The sequence below is a fragment of the Syzygium oleosum genome, unplaced genomic scaffold (genome assembly GCF_021117445.2).
Source record: "Syzygium oleosum isolate NSW1041296 unplaced genomic scaffold, Sole_v2.1 Sole_v2.23, whole genome shotgun sequence".
Taxonomy (NCBI): Eukaryota; Viridiplantae; Streptophyta; class Magnoliopsida; order Myrtales; family Myrtaceae; genus Syzygium; species Syzygium oleosum.
Window position 1 is genome coordinate 5,210,488 of NW_026607507.1, and position 20,107 is coordinate 5,230,594.

The 20,107-nt window shown below is 40.8% G+C and overlaps 1 protein-coding gene across 1 annotated transcript in view; it reads left to right on the top strand.

The window, feature by feature from the left end:
* The window catches only part of LOC130134779 ((+)-alpha-terpineol synthase-like), a 51,324-nt gene extending 39,509 nt beyond the window's left edge, over positions 1-11,815 (top strand). The window contains exons 3-7 of the mRNA XM_056302459.1: positions 9,999-10,374; positions 10,500-10,715; positions 11,022-11,160; positions 11,276-11,524; positions 11,657-11,815. Coding sequence (XP_056158434.1) covers positions 9,999-10,374; positions 10,500-10,715; positions 11,022-11,160; positions 11,276-11,524; positions 11,657-11,815 — 1,139 coding nt within the window. The remainder of the gene's footprint in view (positions 1-9,998; positions 10,375-10,499; positions 10,716-11,021; positions 11,161-11,275; positions 11,525-11,656) is intronic.
* The last annotated feature ends 8,292 nt before the right edge of the window (positions 11,816-20,107 follow it).

A 20,107-nucleotide genomic window follows, 5' to 3' on the forward strand; every position in this document is an offset into this window, starting at 1 on the left:
CGTCGATTGTTTGAATCGCATGTTTAGAATTGTTCGGAAGTACGCTTTGGCCTAAGCGAGGCTTAGGTAGTTGCTTATTGAGAAGTGTTCTCATGGTTGTATAACCAAACCATTTCAGACCCGCGACCGTGATTGATCCGGAGACGCTGCCAGGATACTACGGGGATTGAGGATAGGTCGAGTTACCCCGTCTTTTGAGTACACCTTTTTGTAGAGGAGTTAAGCTTACCAACCACCAGATCCATGTTATTGTGCGTGGTTCGTAGATAGTGGCCTTGTAGAAGGCTTGCAAATGTATGTGTTATAATCGATGTTATGTTTATAAAAGTGTCTTGTTGATGTGTATTCTTTGTCTCTCTACTATCCCGTTGTTTATATGTTGTACGGAGAGTTCGAGGTTGCTTCCGCATGCGTTACTCGTTAGTGTTTCGATTGGGTCGACGACAAGTCCTGGGCTGTCGCGTACATTACGACCACAAAGGGATGATCGCGCGCTCGTAGGGTTCGGGGCGTGACAAGTGTTAACACTCAGAAGTTGTAATTCCTCTTGATTACATAGTGAAATCCAGCCGGTAGGCTGTAAGCGTGGGAGAGTGGACGTAGGCTTGCTATAATCCGAACCACTGTAAACTTGTGTGCAGATTCTCTATCCCTTATCTCTTACTTTACATTCTGCACATCAAGAGCACCGTCTATATAATCTGTCTTGAATCTGAATTTTATTCAGACTCTTCTGTGATTTATTTTGTTTCCGCATAAATTATTAAAAATTGGTTAAGATCACCTATTCACCCCCCTCTAGGTTATCCTTGCTAGCTACATCAATTGGTATCAGAGCAGGTTGCTCATTTATTGAAGTGTCTTACTTCTGAGCTAACGATCTACATGCCTAGCTATGGTGCTCCAGGGCTCATTGAAGGACGGAGCAACAACAGACCACCATATTTCGATGGCAAAGAATATAGTGTCTGGAAGAATAAGATGAAGGCATTCATAAAGTCAATCGATCACATGCAATGGGATGTCATCATCATAGGAGTCAATCCAAAATCTTCTGATTCAAAAGAAAAGGCAGATGCAAGCAAAGCAGCAGATCCTCCATTATCTCAAACTGAGATATCCAAAAGAGAAACCTTAGATTCCAAAGCAATTTATTCTCTCTATTGTGCTTTATCACCTATTGAATATAAAAAAATTGCTGCTTGTGAATCAGCTAAGGAAATCTGGGATACTCTCCTTGTCACTTATGAAGGAACAGATCGAGCCAAGGAAACTCAAATCAATCTTTTGCTTGGTCAATATGAATCCTTCAAAATGAAGCCTGGAGAATCAATTGCTGATTTGTATGACAGGTTTACTGATATAGTAAACGGTCTTGCTTATCAAGGACAACCAGTTCCAGATGCAATGAAAGTCAACAAACTTCTGAGAGGACTGACAAATCAGTGGGATAACATCAAAACATCTCTCCGAGAGACACAAAGGATCAAGCCTCTATCAGTGAATGAGTTAATTGGAACTCTTCAATCATATGAGACTGAGAAACGGAATGAGGAGAATGAATCCAGAGGTAATAAGTCAATTGCTTTAAAGACTAACATTGATTCTGATGCAGATTCTGAAGATGAAGATGTTGACAATGAAGAACTAGCTCTCTTTATAAAGAAGTATAAGAAAATGAAGATCAAAGGAAGAAACCTCAAAGGTAAGAAGCCTTTTGAGAAGAAGAAGTCTTTCGATGAAACAAAGAGATCAAAGGATGTTATATGCTTTCACTGTAAGAAACGTGGACATATCAAGCCAAATTGTCCACTTCTGAAAAAGAAGACCGAGTTTGAGAAAGCAAAGAAGGCCTTAAAAGCGAAACACTGGGTGATACGAGTGTGAAGACAGTGATGAAGATATCTCAAATTTCTGTCTAATGGCTAAGTCAGACTCAGACTCAGATTCAGATTCTGATCCCAAAGTGGAGATTGAGGTAAAACATTCTGACATGCCTATTGAAGTATCAAATTACATTGATGAATTATGCTTTGAATTCAAGACTGCTCTTAAATGCATCTCTTCTTTGAAAAAGGAAAATTCATCACTGAGGCAACAGGATGTTTCACAAAAAGAAAAATCGATTTCCGTCAAAAAGAATTTCATCAGGTCAAGGAAAGTCGAGACTTTCTTTCCAAAGAAAATGCGGTTTTGAAAAAGCAAGTTTCAGAAATTACTTCCAAGTTTTCAAAGGGTTCAGAAACCTTGAAGCATATCCTTTCTATCCAAATTCCTTACTACAACAAATCTGGTCTCGGATTTGTGAAGGAAAGTGATAGCTTGATTGATTTTCCAAAGGTCAAGGAGAGATTAAAACAAAGACCTCTTCGACAAGCTTATAAAAACCATTTCAAAAGGAATTTTGCAAAACCTGTTGGCCGAAGTGCACTCAGGTGCTCAAAATGTGGAGATCCACAACATTTTGAGAATGAATGTCCTAAGGTCTGGAGACCTGTTAGAAGAGATTTTGTTAAGACAGCTTATACTAATGCTCAAGGACCCAAACAAATTTGGGTACCAAAGAAAACTTGAGATGTTGTGATTTTTGCAGGTTACCACGAAGAGAAAAAGGAAGTGGTACCTAGACAGTGGATGCTCTAGACATATGACAGGAGATCCAAGTATATTCGTTGATCTACACAATCTGAATGGTGGAAAAGTTTCCTTTTGAGGAAATACCAAAGGAAAAATCGTTGGCAAAGGAACAGTTGAAATTGGAGGACTTACAATCAATGATGTCTCTTTGGTGAAAGGACTCAACTACAACTTGATAAGCATAAGCCAACTATGTGATACAGGTTTCAGAATCAACTTTCAAGAAGATACATGCTCAGGGACAAGCAAAGATTCTTCTCAAACATTTACAGGAAGAAAACATGGTAATATCTATCTTCTAGATGTCAATCCAAACTCCCCTCATTGCTTGATCTCAATCAAAGAGGATGAAGATCTATGGTATAGAAGATTGGGGCATATTAGTATGAAACAAATCTCAAAGATCTCAAACAAGAAACTGGTTCGAGGTCTACCAAATTTGAAATACAAGAAAACAGAGTTATGCAATGCCTGCACACTAGGAAAGCAAGTAAGGAGCTCTTTCAAGTCTATACATCATGTTTCCACTAATCGTGCTTTGCAGCTTCTTCATATAGATCTATTTGGACCAACCAGAACACAAAGTATTGGTGGTAAGAAATATTGTTTAGTTATTGTTGATGACTTCACAAGATTTACTTGGGTGTTCTTCCTTGCTCATAAAAATGAAGCATTTTCATATTTTTCAAATTTTGCAAAAAGAGTTCAGAATGAAAAGGGCTATTCCATTTTCAGCATTAAAACTGATTATGGGGGAGAATTTGAAAATCAAAGTTTTTCAGATTTTTGTGAGGAAAATGGCTTTCAACACAATTTTTCTACTCCTTATACACCAGAACAAAATGGTGTTGTGGAGAGGAAAAATCGTTCTTTGCAAGAAATGGCAAGAACTCTGTTGATTGAAAGCAAAATTCCTTTTCATTTCTGGGCCGATGCAGTTTTTACAACATGTTATATCATTAACAGAGCTTTTCTCAGACCCATTCTTGAGAAAACCCCCTATGAGCTTTACAAAGGTAGAAAGCCCAACATTTCATATTTTCGTGTGTTTGGTTGTAAATGCTTTATTCTGAAAAATCCAAATGACCGCACTGGTAGGTTTGATGAGAAAGCAGATGAAGGATTCTTCCTTGGATATTCTACTACAAGTAAAGCATACAGAGTCTTCAACAAAAAGTCTCAGACTGTGGAAGAATCCATGAATGTAAAGTTTGAAGAAAACATTCAAATTCACAGAGATGAATCTGAACTATCTCCCAACATTCAAGAGTTATCAGAAGATCATCAACAATTAGTATCAGAAGGAAAAGAAGGAAAAGAAGATACAATACAGACTCAACCAGAAAGTTCAGAGTCTGCAGATATTCACAAAGAAAGATTTGACAAAAACTGGAAACATAAATCCAGTCATCCGAAGAACCTTATCATTGGAGAAATAGAAGATGGTATCAAGACTAGATCCAAACACAAGGAGAACATCAACAACTTGGCCTTGATATCAGAAATAGAACCAAAAGAAGTTGGTGAAGCATTATCAGATGAAAGCTGGATCGAAGCTATACAGGAGGAACTTCAGCAGTTCAGAATCAATAAAGTTTGGGAGCTTGTGCCAAGACCCAAAAATCATCCAGTCATTGGAACAAAATGGGTATTCAGAAACAAACTGGATGACAAAAGGAAAGTTACCAGAAACAAAGCAAGACTGGTTGCAAAAGGCTATTCTCAAGAAGAAGGCATAGATTATGATGAAACATATGCACCAGTTGCAAGATTAGAAGCCATTCGGCTACTATTAGCTTATGCTTGTTTCCATAACTTTAAATTGTTTCAGATGGACGTGAAAAGTACATTTCTGAATGGATATATCAAAGAAGAAGTATATGTGGAACAACCGCCTAGTTTTGAAGAACCAAGGAAGACTGATTATGTCTACAGACTCAAAAAGGCTCTTTACGGTCTGAAACAAGCACCCAGAGCTTGGTACGAAATGTTAAGTAACTTCCTTCTGCAAAATGATTTCACCAAAGGTAAGGTTGACACAACTTTATTTGTTAAGAGAAAGGGTAAGGATTTCCTACTTGTTCAAATTTATGTTGATGATATAATCTTTGGATCCTCTAATGAATTGCTTTGCAAGGAATTCTCAAAGAATATGTAGAATGAATTCGAGATGAGTATGATGGGAGAATTAACATTCTTCCTTGGCCTTCAAGTGAAACAAACCAAAGATGGTACATTCTTTTGCCAAGAGAAGTATGCAAAGGAGATTATCAAGAAGTTTGGATTACAGAATTGCAAGAAGACAGACATCCCCATGTCTCATTCATCCAAACTGGACAAAGATGAAAATGGTAAAAAGGTTGATCAGAAGGTATATAGAAGCATGATAGGTTCATTATTGTATCTAACTGCATCTAGACCTGACATTCTATTTAGTGTCTACATGTGTGCAAGATTTCAATCAGACCCAAGGGAATCTCATTTTTCTGCAGTAAAGAGAATAATCAAATACATTGGAACATATCCAATGTTAGGCCTTTGGTATTCCAAAGATTCAAATTTTACTCTTACTGGATATTCTGATGCTGATTTAGCTGGATGTAAAGTGGACAGGAAAAGTACTTCAGGTACATGTCAACTGCTTGGGAATATGTTGGTATCCTGGTACTCAAAGAAGCAAAATACAGTTGCACTTTCTACAGCAGAAGCAGAATATGTAGCATTGGGAAGTTGCTGTGCACAGATTCTGTGGATGAAGCAGCAATTACTAGACTTTGCTATTGAAGAATCAAGTGTTGCAATCAAATATGACAACACAAGTGCAATCAATTTGACAAAGAACCCCATTCTTCATTCTCGAGCTAAGCATATTGAAATCGAGCATCACTTTATTCGAGATCATGTTCAAAAAGGTGATGTGAATATTCAATTCATTGATTCTAAGAATCAATTAGCTGATATATTTACAAAATCTCTTGATAAATCTTCATTTGAATTCATAAGAAACAAACTATGCATCACTTATCCATTTTCTTGAAGTGTTTGATAGATAGGAATTTTTCAAACTCAAGTATTCTCAGTCTGAACATTTTTCAAACTCACAAAGAAAGGTACGTTCCTTATTCAAATTTTGGCGGGTATATTTTTGGCAGGATATTTTTATAATCGTTACTTTTGGAAGCAAATCAGGTATGTATTCTAATTTATCTGATAAATTGTGCTTAATATATTGTTATGATATCATCATGTTTGGTTAAGCTTCAAAGAGTATATTTTCTTCCTACTTGCTTGGGATATCTTTTTATTTTCTAAAAGTAACTTTTCCTTCCAAAACTTATCCACTTCCTTTATAAACCCGTCCTCTTCTTTTCAAAACCCTATCAGTACGATCTTTTACTCTCAAAACCCTTCCGATATTCAGAGACTCGCCTCTTCTTCTTCCAAAGATCGAAACTTTCCTCTCCAAAAGTGATCATAATGCCGTTCAAGATGGTGGCCCGTAGAAGATCTTCATGTATTCTCGACCAAGACTCAAAGTCTACAGCACCGGCGGAATATTTGGAGGACTCAGAATCCGACCATCATGAAGACCGTTCTGAAGCAACACCTCCTCAGTGATCGTCGCCACCAAAATCATCCGGTAAAACAAATTTTCGTTTTCGAAGCATCAAGCTTGTATGGAATGCTTATCAGCTGTTAAAGAGAAGCAATGCCTCTGAATCGGTTCTGCGTGACTGTCTTAAAGATAATAATTTACTCTCTGAAGAACATCTCGTTGAAACCTACTCTGAGTTTTGTTGTAAAACTGACAAAGTTCCAGCCAGCTCTATCCCAACAGAACCGTCTTCCAAAAAGGGCAAAGAAAAGGTTGGAGAAACTTCCACTCCTTCTGAAAAGAAATCTGTTCATATAAGCCCTAAGTCCACAAGTGCCTCGAAATTTGTTATTCCTGATGATGATGCACCATTTTTTGAGACTTTTGAGATAAAGGTGGGAATAGCATTTGGTTTGCCTGGAACAGGAGGTTTGTTCAGAAGCACTGCGCATCACATGTGCTACAAGTTGTTACTTGCTAGAGGAGTAATGAACAATAGGACTGTGGATTTCGAATACCTGGAGAAGGTTGGCATTTCTGTAAAGCACCTGTTTGAGAAGTTAGGGATTTATGAATTTTGCCTTCAATCTGCCAATACTTATGCTGAATTAACTGCCTACTTCTATTCCAATCTTTCAATTCTGTCACCAAATTGGATTCAGTTTACTCTTGGTGACAAGAAGGTTGATTTAAAAGCGCATGAATTGGCAAGGATAATTGGAGCCACACACTCCAATTTTACTCCGTTGGCAGTGAATCTTGAAGAAACTTCACAGGTGGCTTCTGAAAATCCAAACTTTGCTCAAGGATCCAAGCGCCATCTCTCATATTCTGACTTATCCAGACGATCTGTGATCTTGCATAAGATCATAATCAACTGTTTGAAGCCCAAAGATACCTCAAAAACTGACCTTTCAAAATCAGAAGTCAAGCTCATTTGGGCTATCTTAAAAGGTCAATCCTTCTCTCTCCCTCACCTCATCATATTCCATATGTACAGGGCATTACAGAAGGATAAGGGTCATCTTCCATATGGTGCACTTATCACTAGAATATTCATGTTTTTAAGACTATCTATTCCTGATGAGTTACGCGAAACCATGCTACCTCTTATGTTTGTTGGAGAAAGAATGCTTTCCAAAATGAAGAAATTTGAAGATGTAAGGGACAGAGTAAGAGGAAAAGAGGCTCAACAGTCGGCGGCTAAATCTGCTGGAAAGAAATTGGAGAAAGACAAAGAGCAAAAGAAAAGAACCAGTTCAACCAGCAAGCAGCCTGATTCTCCTACCCCACTAAAAGTGTACAGCAAGAAACGTAGAATTCTTCTGCATGATGAAAATGATGAAGCAGAAGCCGAACACTTTAAAACAGGAGGCCCAGAACATGTTCCTGAACCAGCTTCCAAGGTTTCAGAATCAATTCATGAAGAACATGTTTCTGAAGATCAAGCACCTGTTCAGGGGGAGATTCCACCAGAATCAGCCACAGGGTACAATCAGTCTGAGGAAGCTAATGTCCAAGGTCAGCCATCCGAAAATCAGAACATTCTTTCTATTCTGCTCGAGATTAAAGACAAGCAAGCTGCTCTAGAACAAAATATGCAGAATCTACATAAAATTGTTGAGGAAAACAACAAGGCTCAACAACTTCAGGCAGCAGAGATAAAGCAGCATTAGAGGAAGCCATTACTATGTGCTCATCCAACATGGATAAGGCCATAGGTCAATGCAGTTCGAAGATTGAGGAGGCTGTCTCAATATTGGACAATTTTCAACTGATTCGTACTCCTAAAAAATAGCCTGTTTTTCAACATTTCTCTCCAAATTCATTTTTTTGTTGGTCTGTAATATATCTCACAATTATTGTTAGACTGGTTGATTACTTAATCTCAGTGACTTATTCTCTCTATTATTATCTTTTTGCTGATGACAAAAAGGGGGAGAAATTATGTGCAGATTTGCATGTTATTTACAAAGGGCAAAAGAACACTACAAGTGCCATAACTTGTGTACGGTGCTCACTTTGGTGCCATAAGCTTTTTTTTGGATCACTTTAGTGCTAAAATTTTTGAAAAACGATCACTTAAGTGCTAAAATTTTTGAAAAACGATCACTTAAGTGCCAACTCCGGTGCCGTACACAATTTTTCACCGGAAATCTGACGTGACATTTTTTTTATTAATTTCTGAAGCTGACGTGGCTCGCCGGAGATTGGCACTTAAGTGATCGTTTTTAAAAAATGTTAGCACTTAAATGATCGTTTTAAAAAAATTTTAGCACTTAAGTGATCGTTTTTAAAAAATTTTAGCACTGAAGTGATCCAAAAAAAACTTATGACACTTAAGTGATCGTTTTTCCTCCGACTTGGCACCAAAGTGATTCGAAAAAAAGTTATGGCACCAAAGTGATCTTCGTACACAAGTTATGGCACTTATAGTGTCCTTTTGCCATTTACAAAGGAAGAAAAAAAGATACAGATATCAACAGAGTTTGCTCTTTCAATCTGTGCTTCATGAGCTTAATATGTTTATTTAATTTCATATCAATTTCAAAATAATTCAATCTGCAGGAAAGTTTTGTCACCATCAAAAAGGGGGAGATTGTTGAGGAAAACTCCTATTAATTTTGAAGTTGACAAAACCTTCCACATAATTATAAGTTTGATACTTATTCTGAACTAATTTATTCCAGGTATTTATGTTCTGGAAACTCAAAAGGAAATTATTCAGACTTTACAAACTGTCAAGTATGTTTTTGAAGACCCACATAATCTAGGTTCTGAGATTCAGACGCAGAAGTTATTCAGATGCAGATGCAGAAGCAGAAGTTATTCAGATGCAGATGCAGAAGCAGAAGTTATTCAGATGCAGACGCAGACGCAGAATTTCTTCAGACGTAGAATTCAGAACGAAACACAACAGCTAGTGATCTGGCATGGATTTCACAGAAGGAATGTTCTGATTGTCTCAATCTCAATCAAATTGATTGACAATCAAACATCATGACAAGAATGCATTACAACGGACAAAGCTCTACTTATGGAAACCAAGATTCTGATTGTATGGGCGACCATAATCAGCGGGATTCAGAATCTGTCATCCAACGGCTACTCAATCCTTATTATACAAATCTGTCCAAAGTAAAGATTGGAAGATGATCCTCTGAAAGCTGTCCAACGGCTAGTAGAGGAGTATTTAAGGAGATCAACGAGCAGCAGAAGGTACACAGAATCAAGAATCAACAAGTCCAAAGTCTGAGCATACTCCAATCATTTCTCTTGTCGTTCTGAGCAAAACATTAAGATCTTGAGGGACACTTTGTAAGAGTGATTGTGTGAGATAGAGAGTCCTATCATACACAAGAGTGTTAACACTCAGAAGTTGTAATTCCTCTTGATTACATAGTGAAATCCAGCCGGTAGGCTGTAAGCATGGGAGAGTGGACGTAGGCTTGCTATAAGCCGAACCACTATAAACTTGTGTACAGATTCTCTATTCCTTATCTCTTACTTTACATTCTGCACATCAAGAGCACCGTCTATATAATCTGTCTTGAATCTGAATTTTATTCAGACTCTTCTGTGATTTATTTTGTTTCCGCATAAATTATTAAAAATTAGTTAAGATCACCTATTCACCCCCTCTAGGTGATCCTTGCTAGCTACATCAGATACAACGTACAACAAGGTAGTCGCCACCTATTACCCTTTCGTGAATCATGTTGATGTATCAAAAGTTACCTTACCGTTCCTTTTGTTGGACGTATAGATGTGTTTCAAAGGTCTATGAACAAGATGGGCACGTTCAACGACTCGCTCAATAAGGATGTGAAGGGGCTTCTTGGTCTTTATGAAGCTTCTTTTCATGAATTGGAAGGTGAAACCATACTTGATGAAGCTAGGAACTTTGCTTCCAAGCATCTGAAAGATCTAAACCTCGACGAAGTTCCCGCTATATTAGCGAGCCACATGAGTCATGCATTAGATATGCCGATCCACTGGAGGCCAAACAGGTTGGAGGCTCGGTGGTTCATGGACATGTACGAGAAACAGGGTGATATGATCCCCTCTTTACTACGATTGGCTAAAATAGACTTCAATTTAGTGCAATCAGTCCACAAGAAGGAAGTTAGCAATATGGCAAGGTATGCGTAAGCACTCTACATATAGTTGATAGATGCATTTGACGTGAGGATACAAATTCATGCAAATACCAAACATATAGGAGCGCATTCGGATCGACTTAGTCATTGTATGGCAAATTTTTCAGGTGGTGGGTTGAACTTGGCGCGAACAAGATGACCTTCTTTAGAGACAGGCTAGTGGAACACTATTTTTGGTGCTGCGCACTGGTTTTCGAACCTCAATATTCAGCTTACAGGGAAATGACGACGAAGCTCCTTTGTATGGTGACACTTATTGATGACGTTTATGATGTATATGGGACGCTGGAAGAACTTGAACTCTTAACAGATTTCATTGTCAGGTTAGTGTAATATGATTACCATCATCATTTTCTTTTGTAACTATTATTGCCAAGAGAAATGGTAGGCGATTAATTAGTCTTTGAATGACGCGAGGGATAAAACAAATCCTGAAAATTATATGATATAAATTCTCCGATGTATTTTGAAAATATCACTTTTTAAAGTAGCTTTTTTTTCCCTCTAATTAATTGATTGGTTTGGGCAAATAAAGTAATAGTAAGCACTTAACCTTCATTGTTATCACTAAAAACGTATCGAGTGATGATAAAATTTACAAAATGTTGAAATGGTGATATCTTATTTAGGTGGGACATCACAGACATCGATAAGCTTCCTCCAACAATAAGGGATAGTTTCATGGCCTTGTACAATACAACCAACGAAATTGGGTATTGGATGATGAGAGAGCTAGGGATCAACACCATTCCTTACATGCGAAAAGTGGTAATCTCGATTTGCTAAATCTTTCGCCTAATAATTTCTAGCCCGTGGAGGGCAACTCGCTTTTCTACTTCTAACTTTCGTAATGAAACTCACTTTTCGAATTTTAATCCTACAGTGGGCGGATGAATGCAAGGCCTACATAAAGGAGGTCAATTGGTACAACAAGGGGATTAAACCGACACTGAAGGAGTACATGGACAATGCGGTGGATTCAATCGGAGGGCTCATTATGCTGTTGGGCAGCTATTTCCTAACCACGGAAAAATTGACCGAAGAGGGACTTGATTACGTGTCGAAAATCCCGAGTGTCATGCATTGTTCTGCCAAGATCCTTCGACTCAACAATGATCTCAGTACCTCATCGGTAACTTACTTTTTCGTTTATCCTTCTTGTAATTAATCGCTTATGAAGAGAAAGTACATCATCGATGTGTTCAGAATGACGTGCTATTCTTGAGACTTATGTTTGTAAAACATCAATGTCGTCCATGCACAGTATGAATTGGCACGAGGAGACAACTTCAAGGTGCTCGAATGCTACATAAATGAAACCGGCGCTTCGGAAGAGGCCACGCGGGAACACGTGTGGCATTTGGTGCACGAGACCTGGAGTACCCATTTTCTGGGTTCGCGCCTTTTCTCGGCGCTTGTTTGAACTTGGCACGAGCTTACCAATATGGACACGGACACGGCCTTCCCGATAACGAAACCAAGGACCATCTTGTTACGGCTTTATTCGAACCCGTGCCCCTTGATTAGGGATGCATTACTACAAAGGTGTCGCTGTTGGAGAGAGCCTATAATCTTACGTGTTATTATTAGCTTTCGGGGTGGCTCCGGAAGCTGTAAGACATTGAAATTGTTGTAATTGAAGTCTATTGATGTTCGTTGTACGAGCTCCATAAAATTCGCCGGAGAAGCACGTGCTATTCCGTGCTTTGTGTTGTGGCTGATATACGTAATTGATAATAATATTTGTTGTGATTATCTTCATTATTATGCTAAATATGTCGAATATTTTATATTGGAGAAAAAATTGGAAAGAAAATGAATATATAGCGACAAAGAAAACCGGTCAGCTTTGACCAACGACGAAACAATGCAATTTGAAACGGTGGGATCGAGTTTCGGTCAAAACGGTGCCGCAATATCCAGAACAGCGCGAGGCTATTTCGTACTCGTTGGACTACGACGGTTGAAGTTGCAGCTCGTCCACTAAACCATCAAAAAGGTTGAAATGTTGATAATTATGAACAATAGTGCTATATTTCTATATCGTCCTTTGGTTTAAGTTAATAATCGAAAAACACTTTGATATACACCTAAACCACGATGCTCATGCCCGAATCTCTAACACCCGAGCTCGGGTCCATTGAGGTCAGGCTCAAGTCCACAGCGCCTGGGCCCAAGACCTAACGCCCAAACCCAGATTCATGACCCCGGTGCTAGTGTCCGGGTCCCTAGCACCTAGGCCCTCATCCATGGAGGCCGCGCCCGGGCCGGTGTCCATCGAGGTCACACCCGGGCTCAAGTCCATCAAGGCTGGGCTTGGGTCCCCGACGCCCCATTCCCGTATCCATTGAGTATGGGTCCGGGACCTCAGTGCCCACGCCTGGGACCCCGGCACTTGGACTTGAGACGACATCCCGACCCAAGTCCCTAGTCTTGGGCCCAGGTCAATTCCATCTAGGCTAAGTTTTAGATGCCGGCGCCTGCCCAAGTCAATCAAAGCTAGGCTTGAGACCCCAGTGCCCGCAACCAAGTCCATCGAGGCTGGATCCTTGTCCATTGAGGTTGAGACCAGGACCATAGTCCCCAAGCCCAAGCCCCCAACTCTTGTGCTCGGGTCCAATGAGGCCAGGATCAAGACCTTAGAGCCCGGGTTTATCGAGGCTAGGCTCGAGTCCTGGCACCTGAGTCGAAGTTCATCGAGGTCGGACTCGAAACCCAAGTGCTCATAGCCAGTTCTTCAGCTGCCTATGTGCAAGTCACTAGCACCCGATAATTTGTGTCTATTTAGAAAATCAAATCAAATTTTCCTTACCAAACAATGAAAAATATTTTCCAGTTCATTTTCAGGTTTCAGCGAAATACCAAAAAATATTGTCGTTTTCCATAAATGTCACATTTTCCGAGAAATAAACGAAGTCTTAATATATCATCAATCATGTAGGCCTTATATGTCATATGTTATTCATTTAGCAAACATTTTTTTTTTGGTTAAAGCAAGTAGTATATAACTTTTCAACGCGCATTTTACAGCAAGTGAGGCCGAACACAAAAACCTCGTACCTGAAGAGACAAAGGTGTCCCGACAGTTAGAAAGGTGTTGCGGCAAACAAAGGAAGCACAAGAAGCGCTATACAGAGAAGGCTACCCGGCAGCCAACATAAAACACCAACAAAGACTACAAAAGAGGGTCAGCTGAATATAGAATCAAATATGCCCCAACTGGCTTGAATCGTTCTGTTCCGAGGATTGTCTTGAACCGGCTTGAGAGAAAGGCCTTTGTCTCTAACTACCTTGGCAAGATGATTGCGGAGAGCAGGCATAAAAAGGGTGCTATTTCTGAAAAGGATATTATTCCGTTCAACCCAAATGAGATGGCACAATGCCCCAAGAGCAAATCGAGAGATACGGTGATAAAAGCTATCTCCACCAATGAAACGCATACCCCATCGGAGGTTCTCTTTCCAGGACCCATTACGCCATGAAAGATGACAATTAGAATCCCAATATTGCGCTAGGGAGCCCGTAACATTGCATCCAAAGAACAGATGGTCGACCGAATCAGGTCTAATGCGACAGAAGACGCATAGACCTTCAGATATTCTATGATAGTTCAGAAGGAATACTTGCGTGGGAAGCCTATTAAGGGTCATCAACCACATCAAAAAACCATGGCGCGGTACAATATGACAGTCCCAGATGAAGGTGTCCCAGAAAATCGCTTGTCCTCTTGCCCGAACCAATTCCCAAGCCGAGGTAATAGAGAAAATACCAGACGAATGTTCGAGCCAGACAAAGTGGTCTGGTGTATCAGTATTAAGTATTGGGAGAGGAGATGCCCAAGAGTTGAATGATTGCAATACATTCGAATGGTGCCAATCCGAAGAAAGGAACTCACAAACCGAGGCCGAACGTGGGATACCCGAATAGAAAATATCCCTATCCGAGAAGATCAAATGAAGTGGGCCTTTTGGATGCCAAGAATCAAACCAGAAAGAAGCGGTCTTGCCATTACCTATTCACCATTTGAATTGCGATTGGAATGTCTGGCGTAAATCCAATATCTTTTTCCACGTCCAGGAGCAGAATGTCGGTTTGGACACAACCCATAAATTCTTTGATTTGAGGAAATTTGAGTGAATCCGTTTACACCATAGGGATTCTTTGTCCGTGAAGAGGATCCAAATATGTTTGAGCATAGCCGCTTGATTGCAATCAATGAGTCTACGAATGCCCAATCCGCCTTCTTGCTTGGGAAGGCATACCCGACTCCAGGATACCTTGGCCCCACCAACCCCTAAATCAGGACCTTTCCAAAGGAACTGTCTGAGAATCAGTTCTATCCTCGCTATGACCGAACGGGGGAGAGTGAAAATGGAAGCCCAAAAAACATGTATGGTGTTGAGAAGCATTTAATCAGCTGTAGGCGTCCCGCAAAAGAGAGAAACCGATGGGCCCAGGATCGAGCGCGAGCCGTAATGGAATTGACAAGTAATGTACAATCGGCCTTACTCAACCTAGAGGCAGATATAGGAACACCAAGATATCGAAAAGGTAATGTACCTTTGTGGTAACCGAAAGATTGCAGTATTTGGTCCCGCAATTGGGGTGTCCCTCCCGAGAAGAAGATTTCGCTCTTGTTGACATCGGCTGGAGACCCGACCACCGAGAGAACTGGTCAAGGGCGTCCTTCAGAAGTGCGGTCGATACCAGGTTTGCTTCCGCGAACAAGAGGACATCATCGGCAAAAAATAAATGCGTAAGTCTGGTTGCCTTACACCGCCAGAAAAATTTGAAGCCTGGGAGCTGAGTTTGAGCATTGAAAATGCCAGTGAATACTCCCATGACTAGTGTAAATAAGTAAGGAGATATGGGGTCCCCTTGGCGTATGCCTCTACCACTAGAGAAGAAACCATTGAGAGTCCCATTGATGGCAACTGAGAACTTCGGGGTGGTTACACACTCCATTAGGAGCTTGATAAACACTCGGGGAAATCCAAATGTTTGTAAGGTTCGCTGCAAGAAATCCCAGTCAACAGTATCGTATGCCTTTTGAAAATCTACCTTGATAGCACACTTGGGCGAATAAGGTTGGTGATGGAATCCGGCAAACAACTCTTGGGCAATAAGTATGTTGTCCCCTATTCTCCGTTTTTTAACGAACGCATTCTGCGGAGGGCTAATTATCGAAGGCAAAACCGATGCAATTCTGTTAGCCAGTATCTTGGTAATGCACTTGTAAATCGTATTGCAACAAGCAATAGGCCTAAAGTCATTCAAGGCCGAAGCATTGGGAACCTTAGGCACCAGTGTAAGGATGGTGGCATTGGTCTCCTTAAGAAGGGAGCCAGAAATGAAAAAATCATTAATCGCCAATATGACCGAAGGTCCAACTATTTCCCAGGATTCTAGAAAGAATTCCACATTAAACCCATATGGTCCCGGGGCTTTGCCCTTAGGAAGGGAGAAGAATGTGTTTTTGATTTCCAATTCAGTGACCTGCTGGGTAAGAAACTGTACCTGGTCCTTAGTGAGCGACCGACCAATCACTTCCTGGATATCCAAGGAAGAAGGCAGCTCACACGAAGAGCTGGGAGCAAGTAAATCCTAGAAGTGATTAACAATATGATTGTGGACAAGAGTCGGATCAGTAAGGGTAGCTCCATTGTCATCTGAAACCGAGATTATACGGTTAAGGATATGTCTTCTGTTGACATAATGGTGGAAATACTTGGTATTCCTATTACCTTCCTTCAGCCATTTGATCCTGGATTTTTGTTTAAAGAACGATTCCTCCTGGAGCCTAAGGGCCGTGAATTCCTGAAGCTGATCCTTCTCCAACTCAGCTAGGGACAGGTTTAACGGGTCAATAACCAGAGCATCTTGAGTTACAGACAAAGCCACTCTTGCCTATGTAGTGCGGCCCGAAATATCTGAAAACGAGTCCTTATTAAGCTGTTTGAGTCTTACTTTGAGTGTCTTCAGCTTGCGGCACAAGATGAACATAGGAGTTCCAGTGATCCGGGATTCCCATGTCTGCGAAACAATAGACCGAAAGGAAGGGTGAGACACCCAATAATTAAAAAACTTGAAGGGCTTCTTGGACGGAGATGGAATCATAATCCGAACGATCATTGGAGTGTGATCGGACACTCCTGGAGCCAAAAAGGAAGCCTCCGAATAGGAGAAGGTGCTACTCCACTTATCATTGACAAGAACTCTATCAATCTTTCTCTGTTTACAGGATGCACCAGAAGATGTCGACCAAGTAAAGCGATGGCCAACATATCTAAGATCATCCAATCCAGCTTGATCTAAACACAATGCAAGTTCATCAAAAACTGGGATCCAAGCATTGGAGCTGCCCATTCTATCCGAGTGGTCCCGAATGGCGTTGAAGTCACCAGCCACTAGCCAAGGCTCATCAGCAAGAGTCATACTTGTCTGAACAAGATCAGTCCAGAGGGCCCGACGAGCAGTAAAAGTATGCTCACCATAAATTATAGACACATGAAAAGAGATGTTCATTGCCAACATACACATGCCCAAGTGAATAGTCTGAGAGGATTCTGAGCGAACATCTATTTGTACCACCTGGGGGTCCCAGCCAATCCAAATTCTACCCCGAGGAGAGGAATTATAATTAGATGTCCAAGACCAACCCGGAAGTAGCCCCATCGAGATGGCATCAAAAGAGTTTGGGTTGACCTTAGTTTCCAGGATCCCAATGCAAAAAAGGTTTTTAGATCTAACTAATGATCTAATCTCAGCCTGTTTCAAGGGGGCCATAAGGCCCCTAATATTCCAGACGGCAAAAAACATATGTTCAGGAAGAGGCGAGGTTACCTCTTCTTAGGGAGACCCCGTTTTCGAGCTTTAGGGTTGGCCTTCTTAGATGAATTAGGACTACTTCGAGGAACAGGCACCATCGATTCAGGCATGGGAGGGGCTTGAGGGGCTCCTGGTTGAGGGACAGGGGAATGCGATGGGGAATCATCGTCTGCATCGCTACCCACATCACTGGCTGTACCTGCTTCAGATTCCTCTGAATCAGCGAGATCGTCCGAAGAAGCGAGGGAGTTCAAAGCTGGATTGGGAGGAGGTTGAGAAGCCAATGGGGCAACAATGTTCCTGGGGGGAGGGGAACTCTGTCCTTGGTTTGAGGAAGATGCCTTAACGGAGCCTTTTAATTGCACCCCAACTTGTCTTTTGCCAACAGTTTCCCATTTACCTTCGCCTGGAGTAGGGTCATCCTCTGTCTGAAAATCTTGAGCTGGAGGCTTCTGAACACCAGAAACATCTTGACTGGGAAGCGCACACTTGTGGCCAAACGTTCCACATATTGAGCAAGCTATAGGTCGCCATTCATACTCGATCTTAATGGACCAGGTATCATCATTGAGAATGACGTCGACTGAGTCGATCAGCTTCTGAGTTGCTTTGATCTGGATGCAAACTCGGGCAAATGAGATCATCCTCATCTTCTCAGTTTGGACATCAACATATAGGGGCTTGCCAATGGCACTAGCCACGGCACTGATGCCAGACGAGGACCAAAGGGCATAGGGGATGTTTCTCAGCTTGACCCAAACGGGGAGAGACTCATGCTGGTCTTTCTGCATCTTGAGATCCGGATGCCATTGCTGTAGGATCATGGGAACTCTAAGAATCGTTAGAGGACCGCTGTCGAGTATTTTCCGGCGAAAGGTGCTATCCGGGATATGGAAGAAGAAAAAGCCATCTCCATTTGCAAGAACATCCACCACTTGTGCTCCCCAAATGTTTTTGATTGCAGATTCAGTCATCTTGAATGGGCGTTTCTTCCCAACAAAATAGCCCACCAGGCATTCCTGTCATTTTGGGTTTGTGTCTCTAAGAATCTCCGGAGAAATTCTAACAATTGGTTTCCCATCTACAATAGTAGGTGGGATGAAAGAGAGATTGTAGCCTTTCTCTGCAGATTTTGCCACAGCCGCCCAAGATCTTTGGGTAGTCTGCGGAATTGGTTCCCGGGAAGGAACTTTAGCTGGTGATTGCCCATCATTTTGGCTTTGCCTTTCCAAGGCTCTGCCTTGCTGGTGGCTTGCTGATCCCCCACTAGTGGAATCAGCCCGAGCCAAGTTGGATGCATGCCTCACCCTACTACGCCCTCTACTTCGTTGGCGCTGTTTTGGATGAACCGGATGTGCAGAAGCAGAGCCCCCTACATTAGCATCAGGCAATTGAGATTTCTGTTTAACTATAGCCCCCGAAGTGGGCTGCATTAGATTACCAGGCGGAACATTGGACCCGAGCACTGGGGTCTTTGATTGCTTGGTGCTTGCCAAAGGCAAGGATTGCGAGTGCCGAGGAGGCTCTATAGGAACGAGTTGCCCAGCCATGGAATCCTCATATCAAGAAATCCATATAGCAATGGAAAGAGGAAAACTCCTATCTAGCAACTCACAGCCAGCAGCTTAACCTCCCCGCAATTCCAGAACCCTTTCGGGTGAACAATCGCACTCAATGGCAATGAACAGTACCGACAGCAGAAATAGTCGAGCAAACCCAGATCTGTTTGCCCAGACAAACGAGTGCACCGCACGGTGAGCCAGAGGAGTATATTTAGAAGTGTTACCCGGCGACCCTAGCCTTCGATTTCCAGAAGAATTGAACCAGCAGAACACCAGAAACGCATCAAACCCAGACGGGTGAACAGTATCCTCAAACGAGCAAACTCAGATCTGCTCGTGCAACCCAGAGAAAGCACTGTACGAGAAATCCAAGGAGTATATGGGGAGGATCACCTTGCGCCCCTATCCTCCAAATTCCAGACGAATCGGACCAGCAAGACACCCAGAATCACAGAAGATTCAGACGGGTGTACAGTAAACGAGAACCAGACCAAGAGAGAACTTGGGCGCCTGCTATGAACAGTGCCCGAGGATGAGTGAAAAGTTTTTCTGTTCATTTAGCAAACATTCATATAATAAAAATACAAAAAAAAATATTACATTGCATTTAGGATAATATATTGCACCACCTAAGTTTCCTATAGAATTACATATTTTAGGAAATCATGTAGTAATTAGGAAATTACCTGATTAGACTGAGATTTAATATAAATTATTTCCTAATTAAATTTAGGTCATCATATTTTTTAGGCAGTTTTCTATTTTAGCTTTTAAAGAAAATCTACAAAAAATAGCATGCATATCTCATATAGAAATAGTTTTATAATTCCTATGTCATATATTACATATTATTTAGTAATCATATACTGTAGGGCCATGTCATGTAAATTAATTATTGCATCTCATGCATTGCATATAATTTAATTTTAATTAAAATGAAAAAAAAATCTCACCTAATTAAATAATAGGGTTAATTCGTAGTTAATCCTAACTAGTGTCATTAAGATAGCATGTAGGTTACATTTAAGTCATTGATATAGCTTGCACGTCATTTAGAATTTCATTCTAATTCATTAATGCATGTTATTATAATTTAAATTAAATCATGCTCGTTATGAAAGAAAAATCCAAAAATAACTAATTGGCATTGCATTTAGGAATCATGTTTAGGTCATGCATTATTGTTTGGTTTTCAGTTAACATCTTGCTGAATACTTGGTGTACTGGACGATAATAAAGTCTCGCTTTTGCTTTGATACGAATGTATCAGGGTTGTTTGTCTTTTTCTAGCAATTTATTTATCGCATTGATTTGTTGAGTTTTAC